At 55.4% G+C, this 18,693-nt stretch overlaps 2 protein-coding genes and 1 long non-coding RNA gene across 8 annotated transcripts in view; all 3 read left to right on the forward strand.

Annotated features, from left to right (window-relative positions):
* LOC114022341 (zinc finger protein OZF) overlaps positions 1-18,693 on the forward strand; it is a 793,526-nt gene that overhangs the window by 705,877 nt on the left and 68,956 nt on the right. The window lies entirely within an intron of this gene.
* On the forward strand, positions 8,969-14,151 carry LOC119567554 (maestro heat-like repeat family member 5). The gene is made up of 7 exons (XM_037914024.2): positions 8,969-9,042; positions 9,526-9,605; positions 10,044-10,149; positions 10,632-10,727; positions 11,476-11,580; positions 11,979-12,430; positions 13,888-14,151. Exons 3-6 carry the CDS (start codon positions 10,048-10,050, stop codon positions 12,204-12,206), a joined length of 531 nt encoding a protein of 176 aa, XP_037769952.1. The 5' UTR covers positions 8,969-9,042; positions 9,526-9,605; positions 10,044-10,047; the 3' UTR covers positions 12,207-12,430; positions 13,888-14,151.
* On the forward strand, positions 15,269-18,376 carry LOC119567558. The gene is made up of 3 exons (XR_005227608.2): positions 15,269-16,194; positions 16,859-17,047; positions 17,152-18,376. It is a non-coding gene; the product is annotated as an uncharacterized LOC119567558 (long non-coding RNA).

Below are 18,693 nucleotides of genomic sequence, written 5' to 3' on the forward strand. Positions count from 1 at the left end.
ATAGAAGACCCCTGGTCGGGGCTCTAGGGGTGTGTCTGTGCAGATTTGTTCTTGTGCTTTTTCAGGGAGTTTCTTGAGCAGATGCTGTAGTTTCTTTTGGTAACCCTCAGTGGGATCAGAGGGTAATGGCTTGTAGAAAGTGGTGTTGGAGAGCTGCCGAGCAGCCTCTTGTTCATATTCCGACCTATTCATGATGACGACAGCACCTCCTTTGTCAGCCTTTTTGATTATGATGTCTGAGCTGTTCCTGAGGCTGTGGATGGCGTTGTGTTCTGCCCGGCTGAGGTTACGGAGCAAGTGATGTTGCTTTTCCACAATTTCAGCCCGTGCACGTTGGCGGAAGCACTCTATGTAAAAGTCCAGTCTGTTGTTTCGACCTTCAGGAGGAGTCCACCCAGAATCCTTCTTTTTGTAGTCTTGGTAGGAAGCTCTCTGTGGGTTAGTATGTTGTTCAGAGGTGTGTTGGAAATATTCCTTGAGTCAGAGACGTCGAAAATAGGATTCTAGGTCACCACAGAACTGTATCCTGTTCGTGGGGGTGGAGAGGCAGACGGAGGGGCCCCGAGATAGGACAGATTCTTCTGCTGGGCTAAGACTATAGTTGGATAGATTAACAATATTGCTGGGTGGGTTAAAGGAACCACTGTTGTGTCCCCTTGTGGCTTGTAGTAGTTTAGATCGTTTAGTGTCCTTTTTCTTTTGTAGAGAAGCAAAGTGTGTGTTGTACATGGCTTGCCTAGTTTTTGTAAAGCTCTCCAACACCACTTTCTACATACCATTACCCTCTGATCCCACGGAGGATTACCAACAGTTAGTGCCTGTCTCACTCCCCACAACCTGCAAGGTCCCATGCCAGCAAAGGGAAGCTGCTCCCAGATCTGGAGCTGCATTCGCATGTCCTGAGGGCTGTCCTGCACCATGGTCTCCATGGGCAGGTAGGTCCTCAACCTCCATCTCTGTCCCAGCTGCAGGATGGCCTCTGGTTCCTGCTCCCTCAGGCACCTGGAGATGCTGAAATATGGGTGGGGTTGGCGGAGCAGGAGAACACCCTATGAAGTTAAGAAATGGCAGTGAGAGCCTTTTCCCTCCCTGGGAGATTATGATGTCCCTCTGTGGGGACTCCCTTCCTGGCAGATGCTGTGCTTTCGTTCCTGGACACTGCCAGGAGGCCCAGCTCCCAACCCTAGCAGCTTGGCTGTTCCATCCCCTACTGTGTACCCAAACTGCCTTGAAAGGACTATCCAAGCCCCTCCCAGGCCTGCTCCCATTGCGGGTCTCTCTCCTGGCTGAGCACAGGCTATTCTTATATCGCCCAAAAGGCCTGGATCCTAGTTACATGCTGCTCCTTCTCACGTGAATCCCGTAACTATTCCCTTCACCTGGGGATAGGTTCAGTTGAGCTACTACCCCTTTCATGGCCATCTCACCCTGGGACAGCCTGAAACTGGAAACCTGTGCTCGAACAGGAACTGTTTGCTAGGAAAGGTGCTGAAGACACAATGGAAGAGGAAATCCTTTGGACTGGATTGAAATTATTCCAAAGGAAAGTGAATGAGAGAAAATGTCCAGCGTTATCCTCCGAGCGAAAGAAAAAAATGAAGGTCAGAAAGGACCATTCTGTCCATCTTCTGTGTAACGCAGGCCCTAGAACGTCACCGAGCGCTTCCTCCAGGAAACCCACGACATGTGACTGAGCCAGAGCACGTCTTCTGGAAAGACATCTCCATGCATTAGAGCCAGCTGGTCAGAAACAATCTTTCTTCTGCAGTGACGTGAAGTTAAAGGACACGGAGAAGAAGAAAACCTCGACTCGGGTTGTTGCTGGAGCTGAAGCAGAGAGGCCAGGACAAACACGGCTAGGGCCCAGGACTGACTATCAGCAGATCTGCCGTTTTCTATTCCTGGCTTTTTGACCATGAGCAAATCTCTTTGCTTCTGTGTGCCTCAGTTTCCACGACTATAAAATAAAGCTACTCAAGGTTCTGTTTTTTCTCTCCTGTTTTTCAAGGCGGGACACTTAGATACATTTGGGGCCTGTCTATGCTACCAGTCTAGAGTGTATTTGTAAGCTGATGACCCCCACATGTTGTTCAGAAGCTATGGATGACACAAGTTGTTCAGAAGCTATGGATGACACAAGCTCCTAAGTTTGTTCTGTGCTTAGTCCCTATGGCAGAAGCTGAGCTGGGCGGCCTTTTCTCGCTGAGCTGTGTGGAGCAGGTTCTGGGCACTAGGGATATCAAGAGGCTCTCAAGGACTAATTCTTGAAAATAAATATCAATGAAATGCAACCCAAATAAAAAATCACTGCTGCTAACATTGGTGGGTGATAAAATACTAGCAGAGTGGTAATGAATGAGGAGGAGAGGGCAGTGACACAGAGCAATCGGATTCCTTGAGAAGCTGGACCCATTCAAAGAAAACCAGTTTGAAAATACCCAAAGGAAGGGTCCTATAGCTAGCAACAAAGCATGCAGGCCACACCTACAGAATGGGGAAGTGTATCCAGGAAAGCACTGACTGTGAAGAGGATTTCGGGGCCATGCTGGGCAAGCCATTCAACAAGAGCACCCAGGGTGATGCTGTGGTGAACGGGGCTAAAGCCATCATTAGATGTATGAAAAGAGCAGTGAGGCGCATAGGGAGGTGACACACCATGCGGAAGACTGATCATGGAATACTGCATCCAGTTTTGGCGTCCACCTTTGAAAAAAGATTTGGAAATATTGGAGATGGGGCAGCAAAAAGCAATGAAACATTTTGAGCGCTGGAGAAAAATGCCTGCGAGTGAGCTATTGAAAGAGCTCAGCCTGTTTAGATGATAAAAAAGATCGGGAGGTGACGTCATTGAAGTGTTGAAGTGACTTCATGGAGAGAAACTATCGGGTATTATGGGGCTCATTAATCTATAAGAGAAAAGCATAACAAGACCCAGTGGCTGGAAACTCAAAAGAGACCAATTCATATGAGAAGGAGGGCACACATATTCAACCGTGAGGATGAATCACCAAAGGAACAAACTAGAAAGGGAAGTGGTGGGAATTCTCCACCTCTTGATGTCTTCTAATGAAGACTAGATGCCTTTCTGGAACGTGTGTAGTCAAAAACTAGCTCCTATGCTCTACAGAAAGCATGTGATATGCAGGGGGTCAGAAGACACGCTCTAATTGTCTCTTCTGTCCATAAAGTCTGCTAATTTATGAAAAACTGAGCGTTGCATGGGGAGAAGCCTCTGATGTTTTACTGTGTTCGGCTTGAGCCCACAATGAACGCTCATTGCGTGGGGTGATCAAGGGGAAGCAGCTGAAACATCCAATGTGGCTGGACAGGGGCAGGACATCAGCACTGCAGGGGAGGGGTGGGTGTGGCAGTGACATCACAAGGGCCTTTGGCAGGACCTCAGCCTATTGGACAAAGGTGGTGGGGAGGCGATGACCTCACAGAGGGATCTTGACATCAGCCAGGCAGGACAGGGGTGCAGGACAGGGGCCACCTCGGAGATCCCTGTGGCTTTGCTTCAGTACGTCTCCTTCTCGAGGTCTCTCCTGGAGGACTGAGAGAGCATTCACTTGCACGTTCGTGAGCGCAAGGAGGACCCTCTTCGGAGTTTTCTCCTTTTCTTTTAGTAGTTTTGCTCGAAAACAGACGTCCCTGTATAGAAGGTAAGAGCCTCGGAGAGGTTTGGAACCTGTTCAGTCTGATCCATCAGGTGCCGGCTGATTTTTAGGAAAGGAAAACACTAGATTGTGGGGGCAGCATTTTATTTCCGACCTAGGACTTTGTCCCTTAGAATTACTGGGGACATGGGGATTTCTCCTTTTTGTTTTCCCTTTTCCTGTCTCTCCCTCCTTTCTTGTCTTCTCTTGCATCTTTGTCCTTTTCCCCTGCTTTCCTTTCACCACCAGGACCTGTCTGTGCGTGTGGAGTTGGGGACGGAGCGGGAGCGGGGGGGGGTTTGCTCTCCAACTCTCATTGCGGGAGGCCCTCCCAAAGACATGTGGCTGGAATGGTGCTCTAAGAGTGCCTCCCTCCGGTGGTGACCCGGGACATGTGGTGAGAACTCTCAGCTTTCTGCTTCTCAGAGTCTCAATGCTGATTGGGGGAGCTTGGGGCTACTGTGAGGGAGGAGGCTCAGGACCTTGTTACTCTTTTAAGACCAAGGAAATAGGCCATAACCAAATATGTATTTGATTGCTCTTGCCGCTTTTCTCCATTCATTGTCTTTGAGTAATTCATGATTCTCTCTCTAATGGGCTAGTTCTTCTAAAATACTTACTAAATCATTAGGTTTTAATAAAGCCAAATGCAACCCCATACGTCCAGTAACAAAGGAGTCAGGTGGCACCCTACAGAATGGGGGACAATCCGCTGGAAAGCAGTGACCCTGAAAAGGATTTCGGGGCCATAGTGGACGAGCTGCTCAGCATGGTTTGTCAATGTGAAACTGTGGTAAAAAGGTTAAAGCCATTCTTGGATGGATAGAGTGGTGAGGATGGAAAGGGAAGTGAAACAGCATTGCTGAGACTGACGTTGGAATGTTGAATCCAGTTCTTGTGTCCACATTTTGAATATTATGTTAAAACAATTGGAGAGGGTACAGAAAAGATTCGAAATTGAGAGATGGGGATGATGCCTTCTAATGAGACATTGAAAAAGCTCAATCTGTTTAGTAGATACAAAAGACAAATGAGAGGTGAGTTGCTTGACTTCATGGAGAGAAAGTGTTGAGTATAAAAGGGCTCTTTTATGTCACAGAGAAAGGCATGACAAGTCCCCATGGATGGAAGCAGAAATCAGAAAAAGTATAATGACAATAAGACCCAGATTTGTCAGAGGGTGGTTCGTCCTTGGCACAAAGTACCAAGAGAAATGATGGCTTCTCCATCTCTTGATCTCTTCGAATAAAGACTAGATGCCTTCCTGGAAAATGTTTGAGTAAAAGAAAAGCCCAGCTCTTCTGATATACAGGAGGCCTTAGGATACGCAGGGGATCAGATTAAATGCTCTAACGGTTCCTTCTGGCCAGAAAATCTCCTAACTTGTGAAAAGCTAATTGCGGCCTGGGGAAGAACCTCTGTGTTCTACTGTGTGGTCGGTGTCATCCCCACAAGGAAGAGTCATTGCGTGGGATGATCCAGGGGAAGCAGCTCAAACATCCAGTGTGGCTGGACAGGGGCAGGACATCAGCACTGCAGGGGAGGGGTGGGTGTGGCAGTGACATCACAAGGGCCTTTGGCAGGACCTCAGCCTATTGGACAAAGGTGGTGGGGAGGCGATGACCTCACAGAGAGATCTTGACATCAGCCAGGCAGGACAGGGGTGCAGGACAGGGGCAACCTCGGAGATCCCTGAGGCTTTGCTTCAGCACGTCTCCTTCTCGAGGTCTCTCCTGGAGGACTGAGAGAGCATTCACTTGCACGTACGTGAGCGCAAGGAGGACCCTCTTCGGAGTTTTCTCCTTTTCTTTTCGTGGTTTTGCTCGAAAACAGACGTCCCCGTAGAGAAGGTAAGAGCCTCGGAGAGGTTTGGAACTTGTTCAGTCTGATCCATCAGGTGCCGGCTGATTTTTAGGAAAGGAAAACATTAGATTGTGGGGGCAGTATTTTATTTCCGACCTAGGACTTTGTCCCTTAGAATGACTGGGGACATTGGGGTTTCTCCTTTTTGTTTTCCCTTTTGCTCTGTCCCTCCTACCTTTCTCTTCTTGCTTCCTTTGTCCTTTTCCTCTGCTCTCCTCCCACCACCAGGAGCTCTGTGCGTGGAGCGGGGGCCAAGGGGTTGTGGGAGGCCCTCACAGAGAGGTGAGACTGGACTAGTGCTCCGAGAGTGATCCCCTCAGTGGTGACCAGGGCCATTCTTTGGGCTATTTGGTGAGACCTCTTAGCCTCGCAGCCCTCAAAGTCTCAACCGTGATTGGCTGAGGAGGGGGCTATTGACAGGGAGGAAACTCTGGTCTTTCTTGTTCTCTTTTATGACCAAGCAAATAAGTCACAACCAGTTAGATGTTTGACCAATGTGGATGCTGCTCTCCATTCATTGTCTCGGAGCAGTTCATGATCCTCTCAAACAAGTCCCTGCTCCTTTCTCAGCCTTCGTTTCTCCTTCTGTCAAGTACGAATAACAATCCTCTCCCACCTACCTCACCATGGGTATCCACTGAAGAGTGTCACTCGGAGCAGTGCAGACTAGGGGGTGTCCTATCACACTGAGCCATAGCAGATTATGACCTAAGATTCGATTTGATTTGCATTTTATTCTTTTGAAATTGTGAAGAGCAGCAACTACTTAGCTCAGACTGAAGCATCTCGTCTAATTTTCCAGAGCGTCGTGTCTCCCCTTTGTGTACGACGAGACAGTTTAATGCCCTGTGACAAACAGGAGATGCTCTTCTTTTGCAAACAAATATTTTTGCAAAGAATTTTCATCTTACTTGTTATGATTTCAAGAAACAAAGTGGTTTTGCCTGAATGGATTTTCTGACAGAAAACGGTTTCCATGAAAATGTTCACACCTTATTTCCTGGTCTCTGGAAGTGCTGGGATGTCAGGATCCTGGAGGCGCTGTCACCTCCGCACGAGGGCAGTGTTCTGCACCCCCCCTGCTGCTGGCTGAGTTTCTCCGTCCCTTGGCAATAAGACAGACTCTTGTTTTCACAGCCAGTCGATCGCCCTCGTGTCATCACCCTGCCTGCTGGCCGGGCAGGGTAACTCCTGAGGTCACCACCCTCTCCAGCCTGCCTTGGGCTTGGGGAGTGAGGAGGAGGGCGAGGGACGTCTGCTGACCCTGAATATCCGCCATCCATCATACCATCACTGAGAGCAAGTGAGTGGCATTAGGGTTCCTCGGTGGCTTCCCCTGTCTGTGTGGGGAGAGGCAGAAACAGGGGGAGAGGATATCTCCAAAGGGGGATTTCATTTGCAAACAGCCCCCAAGAGCCCCTCACTCTTAGACCGGGCAGGGGCTTCTCCAGAGCCATCTCCAATGTGTTTGGAAAGGTTCCAGCAATGGGGCTCCCAGCCCTTCCCTTGTGGGACACTGTTCCCCAGGCTGAGAGTCTCTGAGCTGGGCCAGACCCTGTGAGCTGCTGAGCAAGGAAACCAATGGGGAACAAGGAGGGCCCTGGTCTTCCTGTGCCTAGGGTCTTTGTGACTTTGACGTGGGGAATGGTTTCCCAGGAGAAGTCGGGACTCCTGGCTTCTCTTCTTTCTCTACCCTGGGAGGGAGTGTGGCCTGGGACGACAGGAGGGGGCTGCTTATCCAGAGGAACCGATGGTCTTTGGGACTGACCCCATTGCTGGAAAAGGATGAGACTTCCTGGATATTGCAGCAGCAGGGATTACGAGGGGGAACGTTGGGAGCAGATCACGCAATGAACTCCTGCCCGTGTGTGTAGATGGCACTCCCTGCACTCCTGTGGGGGCAGAGGGGCTGCTGTGGTTGGAGCAGGGAGGAGGAGGGACGGAAAAGGGCCAGGAGTGAAAGGCTGCCTTGAGCCCAGATTCACCCCTGCTCCCCGCTCGGTTCCAGGATGGCCAGGCTGCTGCGGATGTTGCGGAGGAAGGCTCTGCAGGTGACCCCAGAGCCTGAGGGAAGCAGCTCCAGTCTTCCCAAGGGGCAGAGCAAGCCCTGCGTCCCCGCTGGCGGGGAAGCAGCTCCCGTCCAGTCCAGATGGCGGAAGTGCCCGGCCTTCTGGAGAAGGAACCCGGCTCCCGGCGCAGGCGCCGAGCTGGGAGCGGCCCCGACCAGGCCCCGGTGGAGCTGGCCCAGGCTGCGGTTTGGCAGACAGGACCCAGCCCAGGAGGGGCGCCGGGCAGGGTGGCTCTGGGGCTGGCTGTGTGGGCAGCAGCGGCCCCAGGAGCCCAGCCCTCATTCCCATCAGGAGGCCTCGCCCTGCCCGGTCTCTGAGGCCCTTCCAGCCCCCGCCGGCCAGGAGGGGGAAGGTCCCTGTCCCAGCACCGGCAGCTCAGCCTGGGACAGCGGCAGCACCTGGGCCTCTGGCAGCAGCCAGGCCGACGGGCGCCACTGCTTTGCTCCAGGTGAGGAGCCAGGCTGGGCGCCGGGAGGGCTGAGGACGGGATGTGAACACCCTGGGCCCAGACGCTCTCCCAGGGATATCGGGGGCGGGTCCCCAGCCCAGGTGTCTGGCCTGAGCCCCGCGAACCCCACGGACAGCAGCAGCCGTCACACAGCTGCCCCTTCCGCACGGGGACCTGGGGGTGGGGGCGTGAAGAGCTGCTGCCACCTTGGTCCTTGCTGCTCCGGGCGGGGGGAACAGGCACCTCCCCTGGAGTCCTGGGCAGGGGAGGGGGGCTCTGCTCTGGGCTTCTGCAGCTGTTGGGGGCTGAAGGCATCCCTGAGAGGGAGGTTTGGGGCCCCATCTGCCCTGGGTGCCTGAGGTGGGAAGTGGGGTCTTTAATCCTGCTCTGCTCACCATGCCCCTGTCCTTCCCTCCCTGGTGCAGGGAGCCCCCTGGATTCGGAGCAGGAGGAAGGGGTGGACGTGGCCAAAGATGAAGCTGCTCTCAAGGTCATCCGAGAGCAGCTCCAGTGCAGACATAAGGTACAAATGTTCCCCACCTGGGCTGGAACCAAGATTGCCCTGTCCCTCCCCAGCATCCCCACCCCCTGCCGAGGGTCTTGTCCCTCCTCATCCACCACCCCTAATGGGGCCCTTTTACATCCATGATGTGGGACCCCCAAGATGGGGGTGTTTGTCCCACAACAGCCGAGGTCGTCTCCCCCCACAGGCACTGTCCCGGTTCCTGATCCTGCTTGTGTAGGAGTGGTGGGGGATTTGGAGAATAGGCGGGTCCCCACAATCCCCCATTGAGGCCTGAGCCCTGGAGCTGGTGTGGGTGGGGCAGGAAGGTCCCTCGCTAACAGGTTCTCTCTCGTTATACCCCACTCCTGGTGGGTACAGGATGAGGGGCAGCAGCTCCTGTTCCTTCAGGCCATCTACCCCGCATGTCTGGCTGCACGGGAGAGAGGGGAGGACACGCTGGAGCCGCGCTGTTGCAAGGCGGCTGTGGTGAAGAGGATCGTGGTGAGTGAGACACGCCATACGGCAGCTGGCGGGAGGAGAGAGACATGGGATTGGCAGGGGTATGGCCAGGCTAATGGGTGGGGGCTGGGTGGTGTTGGAGGGGGCAGCAGAGGGCAGGGATTGCTGGGGCTGAAGACTTGGGAGAAATTCTGAGATTGGTGGGTAGTGGGCAGGGGGGGAATTGTGGGGCTGGATGGCAGCTGAGAGTGGGGGACAAGGAATCACATGGTCCCAGCTCGGTGGTCGGGATGGGGCTGAATGGGGGCAGTTTTGACAGGGAGGAGGAGAGAAGAGGATTGGGAGTCAGCTGGGCAGGAATCCGGGAAGGGGGACAAGTCAGATGGGCAGGAAAGAATCGGGGGAGCGGGAGGTGGTGGGGGATCCTGCTGGCCATGTGGGGCACTGGCTGTGTCATCTCCTCACTGGGAGGTGTCAGTCGGGCCTGAATCTCACACGCTCCTTTGTCTCCTTCGCGTCTCACAGGAGCTCATCGAGGAGCTTCCCGAGGACTCGTCACCCAGCGCCGTCCTCGCCCACTCCCTGGCTGCAGTGGGCAACCTCTGGTACCGAGACAGCCCCACCCCCCACCCCGCCGGCTCCCCTCACCCCAGTGCTGCTCAGGCCCAAGGCTGGGAGTCACCGTCACTGTCCTGCCCAGGTCACCTCCCAAGAGTGGCGCCTCTGGCAGAGATGGTGGGGTGGGAAGGGTCACTCTCTCCTGGCGGGGCTCTTCTTTTCACTCCCATAACATGACAGGGGCCTTGGGGAGGGGCTCACTCCCGGGCTCAGATACAGGAGGGGCAGCAGGCTCCAGGGAACAGGAGCTATTCCTGTCCTGCCACTGTCTGTCTGGGACGCCTTGGCCTTGTCATTCCCGAGCTCAGTGCCTCAGTTTCCATTCTCGCCAGCCTGTGCCTATATCCCTGTGGGTTGGTGTCCGTGTTAGCGACAGTCCCACCCCCGTACTGCACAGTCTAATACCAGCTCCTCTCTCTTGCCAGCACCATGAAACCTGCTCTGGAGCCAGACCTAGAGACCCACCTCTTGCGAGCTGCCCTTCACTCCGTCTTCACCCTGGGCACGGAGAGGGACACCACCGGCATCCAGGTACATCCTCCTCCTCCATCCTCCTCCTCTTCCAGAGTGGTTCTTGGTCCTGCTCCCTTGATTCGCTGGAGCTCCAGATTTAGGGGTGGGGTAGCGGAGATGGAACAAGCTGCAGGGTTGGATCCTTCCCTCCAGCAGGGAAGAGATTACCCCTCTCTGGGGGATTTCTTTCTTTCTTTCTTTCTTTCTTTCTTTTTTTCTTTCTTCCATAAGCTGTGTTTTGCCCAGAAGCCCAGCTTCCATCCATAGCAACTTGGCTGTTTCGTACTCTTCTGCCTACAAGGCCCTCTCCAGAGACCTGCTAAGCTCATGGATGAAAGGTCCAGGGGTCATCAATTCTTGCGAATTGCCTGCAGTGGGATGTGAAGGAGAGAGGCCAGGAGATGTGTTTGGGAGTCTCCCCAGTGCTTCCCAGAGACCCCTCTTCCCATCCTGTGGCAGGTGTAGGCTCAGGTTCCCTAACTCTGACCCATGCTTTGCAGACTCTGCACAAAGTCATCCCAGAGGTCCTGGATGCCATGCTGGGGAATCTGCTGGCAGAGTCCCCAGACACAGACAGGCTCCACTTCATCTTGGAGGTGAGCCCCATTTTACCTTAACTCTTTGGGGGACTGGTAAGGAGAGACTGGAAGATCCATTTTCTACTCTGTCCTCCTAGCTGGGTCCCCAGTGGGCCGTCCTTGGTTGGGGAGGTCAGTGCAATGCAGCGTCAGGTCCTTCCTTCTTGAGGGACAGAGGAAGGAGCTGGGACTTCAAGCCAGAGCTCTGGTTCTGCGGAGCACGAACCACAGGGCTCCTGGCTGTCTTGGGGAGTGAGAGTCTGAAAACCCACCCTTCCCCCACCCCTCCAACACACACACCCCATGAGATTTGGGAGATGGTTCTCAGAGAAGAGGCACACGCTCCTTCCTAGAGAAACAGGAGGACCCCAGGGAATCAGCCCTTCCCTCTGATCTGCTCTGAAATTCCTGGAGGGATTGTGCTCTCAGTCACTCCCTACACCCCCCCAAGGATTTGCGTAGCAGGGAAGGGCGAGGGTTCAGTCTCCTTTCTGGTGAACTGTTCAGGAATCAGGAGTTCTGGGAGGAGGGGACCAGCCCCGACCCCGAACATTGTCCCAATCGAGAGAGATGCTGACAAGTTGTGACCTGCAAGGTACAAGCTGTGTCCTGGGGGAAAGAATCCCCTTCTAAAGCTCTGCCATCAAGGCCTGAGATATTCCCCCCTGCGCAGAATGTCTCAGGCCCCTGGGGCTGGGGGCGTGGGGCTCATTTGCAAAGCAGGTGCAGCTGGCCATTGAGTCTGACCTGCCTCCTTTCCCCACAGCATGTCAACTTCTGGGTCGTGTCCAGGGTGTCCCAGGAGCGAGCCAGGGCCATCAGGAGCAGCACAGCCCTGCTGAGATACACAGTCACCCTCCCTGAGTTTGACGTAAGTGAGCTCCGACCCCAGCTTGCTGGCTCCCGGCGGAGGCGGGCTGGCTCCGGCGGGCTGCAGGATCTGCTGCTGCCGGGGCTGTGGCTTAGGAGGGTTCTTCATGGGGAGGCAGGGTCAGAGCAGGGACTGAGCTCGGCTTGAGTCAAGTTCTTCTTGTCCTGGTTCAGTGTTGTCCCTGGGCCTTTAAGGGGCCCATGCTCCAGCCCCTGCTTGGCATCCCAAAGCAGCTCCGGGCTCCCTTGGCAGCAGAGCAAATGAAGGCTCGATCTCAAGCTCCTCTCCCCCAGCATCTCCTGCAGAGGGGCTAAGGGGAAGGAGCCCTCTGGCCCAGGGGGGACAGGGAGCTGAGAGGAAAATGCTGATGGAGTCCCCTCTCCTCTCCCTTCCATTAGATCTCTGCCGAGTTCCCCAGGATGGGGCACCATGTGGCCCAGCTGGCTCTATTTGTCAGCGATCCGGACAAGGACATCAGCCGGCAGGCCAGGGAGGGGACTTACCGGCTCTACCAGCTGCTGCTCCGACAGAGGGGTAAGGAACCCAGCTGGGACACGGAACCCAATAGGGGACTGAGAGTGACCACAGGTGGAGAATGGGACCCCAGACCATTTCTCTCCGACTGACCCCAGCTGGAGGACAAGTCTCTCTCTGCCTCTCTTCTTCTCCACTCCACTGTGGAGCCACCAATGGGATTGGAAGGACACAGAAACTGCAACCAGAAGGAGAAAAGTCTCTCTCTCTCTCTCTTCCAGGCCTGACCATACATGACGCCGAAGATCTCTGGTGCTATGACTGGCACCAGGACAGAAGGCTGTTGGGCTACAAAAATACAGCCAGAGTTGGGGAGGTAAGGGCACTGTGCCAGGGCATGACACAGCTCAGGGAGTGGGGCTGGCTGGGTTCCCTGCAGTGGATGCCTCCTGGAGACAGGAAAAGAGCCCGCTCCTTATTTCCAGTTCAGAGTTCCTCATCCAGCAACCAGTGGGACAGGCTGGTGCTAAAGGTCCCACATTGGAACCTCGCTAGTTGCCGTGATTTGAGTGTCTTACATGGCTGCATTGCTACGTGGCATAAGGAGGATCCCCGGGTGGGTGAGTTAATATAGGATTATGGCTCTGGGTGTCTCTCTGCTCCTTGTCCCCCTGGCTGATCCCCAAGTGTCTGAGAGGAGAGCACTGGGTCAGTCAGTCACGATTGCTTGATCAGACCCTTGTTTAATTCCCTGCACCCTGTAGAAGCAGAGAAAGGAGGTGGGCTTTGCCCAATTCCATTGCCAGTCAGGAAGCAGAATGCCCCAACCTGGGAACTGGGTAGGGGACACAGTGAGCTCCAGAGCCAATATGGACCACATGCGCCCCCCTCATGTCTCCAGACCCGGCCAGGGAATGGCAGAGTATCTGGACCTCAGCCACTGTTCCAAAGAAGCACATTGTCACTGACCCAAGTTGCGGCTACTTGCTGCACAAGTAGAAAATCAAAGACACCCCCCTCCGCCCCCGTCTCACAACTGTGGTGAGAATATCCAAACCTTCGAACACACCGTAACACAGTGCCCCCAGACTGGAGTCAAAGGTGAAATGGGTGATTTCCACAACATCACAGAGGAGGCCTTGGAGTGGCTCCTGGATCGACAAGGGCATCTGCAGAACGCTGCTCCACAGACGCCCCGTGAGAGAGACTGTGTGAGCTTGTCCCGCCTCACACACGCTGAATTGCTGCAGCGGAAGAAAAGTCTCCGAGGAGTGTCTGGGATGGGGACTGGGCCATGAGTCTCCTTGTCCTTGTCAGGCTGCAGGTTGGATTCCCCTTGAAGAAACCAAGGAGCTGCAGAGGCCATTCCCAGCGACGAGAGAAATCACTAAGCTGGGGTGAAGAGACCTTTGGCTGTCAGCTCCAACCCCCTCACCCCCCACAACACACACACACTCCTCTAGCCGCTGAGATGCAGGAGATCTCTCTGCTGGGAGCAACACAGGGTCCCCTGTCGTCTCTGTGCCCTGCACAGCAGAGTGGGCCTGCTCACACACATTAGAGATCCATTTCCAGCCCATCCTGGCCCCTGCCAGAAATTGCCCTCCCGAAAGAGCCACTGGAGGCTTTGGTCCCTAAGCACCTGCCACCTTTTGATAAAGGGGCTTCCCTGAGCCCTGGGACCCTGAAAGCCTCCTGGGGAATGAACTGCCTTGGCCACAGCAGCTCTCTTCCCCGCCCTTTGGGGCACTAGACGGTGATGCCATTGTACGGCCAGGACTTGGAGGCTGGCTCTGGGCAATCTGCTCGAGCCTCGTGTCCTCTTGGTTCTAGGTCTTTGGAAAATTCTTCTGCGACGGGCAGAAAAGATCCTTTCTGCAGACAGCAGTGCTGGCCATCCACGACCCCCTGCTACGTGTCAGCCAGGCTGGGCTGGTGCTCGTCTACTCCCTCCTGGGGGAAGCCCAGCAACTGATGGGGGTCACGGTAAGCAGCTGCAATCCACTCAGGAGCTTGGGGTGGGGCCCAGGACCTCATTCCCATCCGATCGCCATTCACTGGCCTGGTAGCAAGGAGCCTAGTGGGGACTTCTGGACTTCATGGACTTCTCTTCTTAGGATGTGGTGCTCTGCTCTCACTCCTGGAAAGGACAGGAGAGTCCCCTAAGTGCCCTCTGGGAACCTTTCCTGCCCCACAGAGCTGCACCCATTTCCCCATGGCCTAGTGTCCATGTCACCCGAGCCACCATCGAGAGTCGCTCCCATCCCTGGCAGCCTGGGAGGCCAAGGACTGACTGGAGATGGCGACTGACCAGGAAGGGCTGAGGCACATGGGCGTGGGAAGCTGGTCTTGCTGCTGGTAGGGCTGGACCCGCTCTCGAGCCATTGGGAGGATTCAGTCAGCAGGGGCTGCTGACCTGCCCCCTTCACCAGGGCTGCCATCCTGTGGCTTCAGCTTTTGTCACTGGGGTGACTTGGGGAAAGGTCTCAACCTCTCCCCATCCCACTTCACTGCTGCCAGAATCCCTCCTGCCCCCCGCCACCCTGCTACAGCCCCCTCCCTGCCCTACCTGGGTGGGGATGGAGGTAGGGGTGGAGGAGAGGGTTCTCCGAACTTGAGCGGTGTCCCCAGGTGGGTTGGAGGTGGAACAGCTGTCAGGGGCACTGATGGGGAGGTGGCAGGAGCTCACCCAACAAGGAGGGGGGTTGGACTGGAGATCACTAGAGAGGACAGCAAGCCTCCATCCTGGGGGTCGGGAGGGTGAATCCACCACTCAGACATGAGCAGCTGCTGGGTGGAAATGATGGTGCTGGTTCCAGGTGCCCTTAATCCTCCCTGATTCCTGGGGAGCGTCTCAGTCTCTGACATGTTCCCGTTCCCCTGCAGCACGAGGATGTCACAGCCAAGATCATGGGCCAGCTTCACATCATCAGGCACTTGCACCAGATGCCCGAGGCACTGCAAGGGCTGTGGCTCGTCTGATGCTCTGAAAGGTTCCCCTCCCTGTTCAGCAAGTCCCACTCCCTGCTGCAGGTACTGCTCTGTCTCACTGTAAATGCGGGGCTAGTGGAAGCGGAAATGGAGGCAGAGGAGCCTCCTTCCCCCGTGTCTTCTAGGCCCTGGGCTGTGTGACAGCCTCGCAGATGGCTGCAGTCAGAAGCTGAGCCACCTCAGAGAGCAGTGGGGACAGGTCCCTTGTCCAAGGAAACCAAGCAGTGGTAGTTCTCAAAGAGGCTGAGAGGGAAGACCCTGCTCCCTCATGGAGGTAAGAGCCATTGACTTCTTTGGGCATATGGGTTTCTTGGGGGAGAAATGGGATCCCTGCTGCATAGCCTGACTGGGAGCTTCCCCCATCCCTGGGACAGAGACATCTCCATCAATGTGCCACCCTTGTTTTTTTCCTAGCAAGAGGCTCCCCAGAGAACTCCTACTCAAACCTGTTCTCCTGGGAGCGTTTCTGGGAGGAGGCTCCCATCCCTCAGTCTCCAACTCCATCATGCAGTCTCTTTCACCTAACATCTCCGCTCTCCAGCCCCACTTCCCGCAGCAGGACAAACGGACCTTCAGCTCCTAGAGAACAGACTCTGACCTCCTCCTGATCAGCAATGGGGTTTCACCATCCTCTCAGCAAACCTGTCAGCCGGGCTGGACCAGATTTGAAGGAGGAGGGTATCTAACAGGGTGGCTTGGCCTGTGGCTGCCAAGCCTGGGGCTAGGCCAAGTTGATGACCAAGTGAGCCCCACCTGAGAGGAAACGAGGGGAAACAGCAGCAAAAGTACAGAAGCAGACCGAGCTGCTCAGTAGACGGCCTCTGGCCAAAACCTGGAGTCCAGGGTAGGACTGGGTTCTCTCACCGACCCTAAGGAAGGGGACATAGAAGACCATAGAAACCCAAGAAGGGCAGGCCAAGCCGAAATCAGGCCGAGGAAGAGCTCCCCACAAGGGTGGAAGGCCTTGTTTCTGTTCAAGACATTTTTGGACTTTGTTTGGAAGGAGCACGACCCAGGAAGGAGTGGACTAGAGGACAGTCACCTGGTTGGGGGGCTGAGTTCCCAGCCAACAAACTGCAAGCGTGAGTATCAGCGGGGTTGCTAGCCCAGCGAGAAAGCGGTGACACGAGGCCTGGCCAGCATCTAGCGGTGAGTGAACTCTGGGACGCACCTGGTTCCATTCTGGAAACAGCCTGGTATTGGAGAGTGGGTGGGGAGAGCAGGGAGGTGGGAGGGGTTCCTGAGGCTGGGGTGGGGAGGAAGCTGGGGGCTGGGAGGGGAAGGACATGGCCCAGCTTGTGGGAGGGATCCTGCTGGCTGTGTCTGGAGCCCTGTGTAGCCTCTTCTGTGGGAAGTTCCCATGGGTCAGTGGGGCCTGAATCTCTCCTGCTCCTTTGGTCTCTTTGGGCTTCACAGGAGGTGTCTGGTGAACTGCCCTTGGACTCTGGGCCCAGCACCGCTCAGAAATTATTCGCTACCTTCAGAGAGACAGGGCACAGCTCAGCCTCTTGGGTAGGCTGGAGACTCAAACTTCACTCGAACACACGACACTGAGGTGCTTTGGGAAGCACAGTAACAAAGAAGAGATTTAAGTGACTCTAAGCAAGAGAAAGAGACAAATTTCAAACAGACAAAGAAAACACAACACACTTTGTAGTGACTAAAACGGAATCTTAACAAGTCACAATCTTTGCCTTAGCAGTTTCCAGACTAACATCTCAGCTTTCCTAACAGACCTTCTTTGATGTCCCTGTAGGGTAGAAAACTTCTCTGTCCAATCCGCTGATTTGATTGCTTCGTCTTCTGGTTTCAGACCCTCTGTTCTCCTTCTGGGCTGCCTGGACCCTGACTGTAACATCTCTCTGGCCCAGCCTCTTACCCAGATGTGTGCTGCAGCCAGCCCAGCGCAGGGAGCAGTGGAGACAGACGATCTCATCCTGTCAGACCAAGAAACAGGGGTCCCAATAAGGCTTAGATGGAAGATCCCAGGCATCTCCTGGAGGTAAGAACCGTCCACTCTTCTGGGCACTTGGGGCTGTTGCAACAAAGAGGGGGCTCCTGTTCCCTAGCCTATTTGTCCTCATGACTGTGTTTTTTTATTCTCAGAGGATGCGTCTGGGACCCTGGAGACTGTTTCGTGCAGGAGGTTTGAGCGGGGAGAGATCAGTCACTGTCATGACCCCCGGGTCATTAACCCGGGTCTCCAGGGTTCCTGGGAGCAGCCACCCTCCAGCACGCCACCTGGAAGCCTACGAAAAACTGCTTACCTAGGACTGACGAAGTCCAGACCCAGTTTGAGGCTCCATCCCTGAGGACCTATTGGCAGAGTCCCAGAACAGCTAATCGGCCCCCGGGACCTCCTTAAACCAGCAGCAGGAACAAGGAGCTGTCTGAACACCCGAGCTCCTCCCCGGCTCTGGACCGTGTGTTGGCTGTTCCTGCTCCCGCTCCCCAGGCTTGATTTCCTGGCATGCGGACTCGGGGTGACTCATCTGACTTGAGATGCTGAACACAATTTGGTCTTTTGCTTCTCCTCTTCCAGCGTCCTGACCCAGCTGACTCTCGACTCCTGCCTTGTGAGTGTGGACTCCGCCTCTGACCACTAGGTCTGGCTGCCCATGACCCAGCCATGATTCTGACTTTTCGACAATTCCTCCAGTGCCCTTTTCTGCTCTCCAGCTCTGCTCTCCCAGCAAGACACACCGATCCCTTGGCTCCCAGAGTCCTGCTTGCCTGCTATTCAAGGGCTCAGGGGGAGAGCTTATCTTGCCCCCTCCCGCACCAACGGCTGCTTTTCCTCGGGGACTCTCCCTAGCGCAGAGGAGAATCCGTCCTGGCAGCAATTCAGGAAGTCACGGAAGGGACGGTCTGCTCAGCTCCCTCTGCAATGCCACTGCCCGAGACCATTACGAGTGGGTGCCCAGTGACTGCGCCGGCAGCTCCTTGAGAGACTCCTGGGGCAGGGTAGTCGTGTTTCCCGGTGACTGCGGGAAGCCATGCAAAGGGTGCGGCATTGAGGAGACTCTCCTGCTGTCCCAAAGGGTTTCTGTTCTCCTGCACGGTCAGACCGTGGGGCCGGCTGGCAGAATGGGGAAGAGCTGGTTGGTGATGAGTCGGAGGATTCACCATAGAGGTGGCAGCAGCTGCAGATCCTGGAGTCCCTGTGGTCGGGTTACCATGCGTCCGGATTTTCCCGGACATGTCCGGCTTTTGGGGTTTTCAATCGCCCTCCGGGAGGAATTTGTAAAACTCTCCAAAGGGCCGGGATTTCCCTCCCAATGCAGCACTCTGGGGGCGGGGCGGGGGGAGCTGCGCGCTCTGCGGGGGAGCACGGCACTGTGTCTGGCTCCGCACCCCAGACACACTGCTCTGAGCAGCAGGGTATGGGGGCCGGGGGGCTGGAGAAGGGGCATGGGGTCCCAAGGGACAGTCAGGGGACAGGGAGCAGGAGGGGTTGGATGGGTCAGGGGTTCTGGGGGGAGCCTGTCAGGGGGTGGGCATATGGAGAGGGGTCGGGGGAGACAAGGGACAGGGAGAAGGGGGGGTTGGATGGGGCGGAGGTTCGGGGGCAAAGTCAGGGGCAGGGAGCAGGGGGGATTAGATGGGTCGGGGGTTCTGTGGGGGCAGTCAGGGGACAGGGAGTGGTTG

This window comes from Chelonia mydas, chromosome 14 (genome assembly GCF_015237465.2).
Source record: "Chelonia mydas isolate rCheMyd1 chromosome 14, rCheMyd1.pri.v2, whole genome shotgun sequence".
NCBI classification, from domain to species: domain Eukaryota; kingdom Metazoa; phylum Chordata; order Testudines; family Cheloniidae; genus Chelonia; species Chelonia mydas.

Bases quoted from the DNA above. Each gene is read 5' to 3' on its own strand.
- LOC119567554 (XM_037914024.2), top strand. From the start codon at position 10,048: ATGAAACCTGCTCTGGAGCCAGACCTAGAGACCCACCTCTTGCGAGCT. The intron at 10,150-10,631 runs GTACATCCTCCT...CATGCTTTGCAG, and splicing joins GGGACACCACCGGCATCCAG to ACTCTGCACAAAGTCATCCC. The intron at 10,728-11,475 runs GTGAGCCCCATT...CTTTCCCCACAG, and splicing joins GGCTCCACTTCATCTTGGAG to CATGTCAACTTCTGGGTCGT.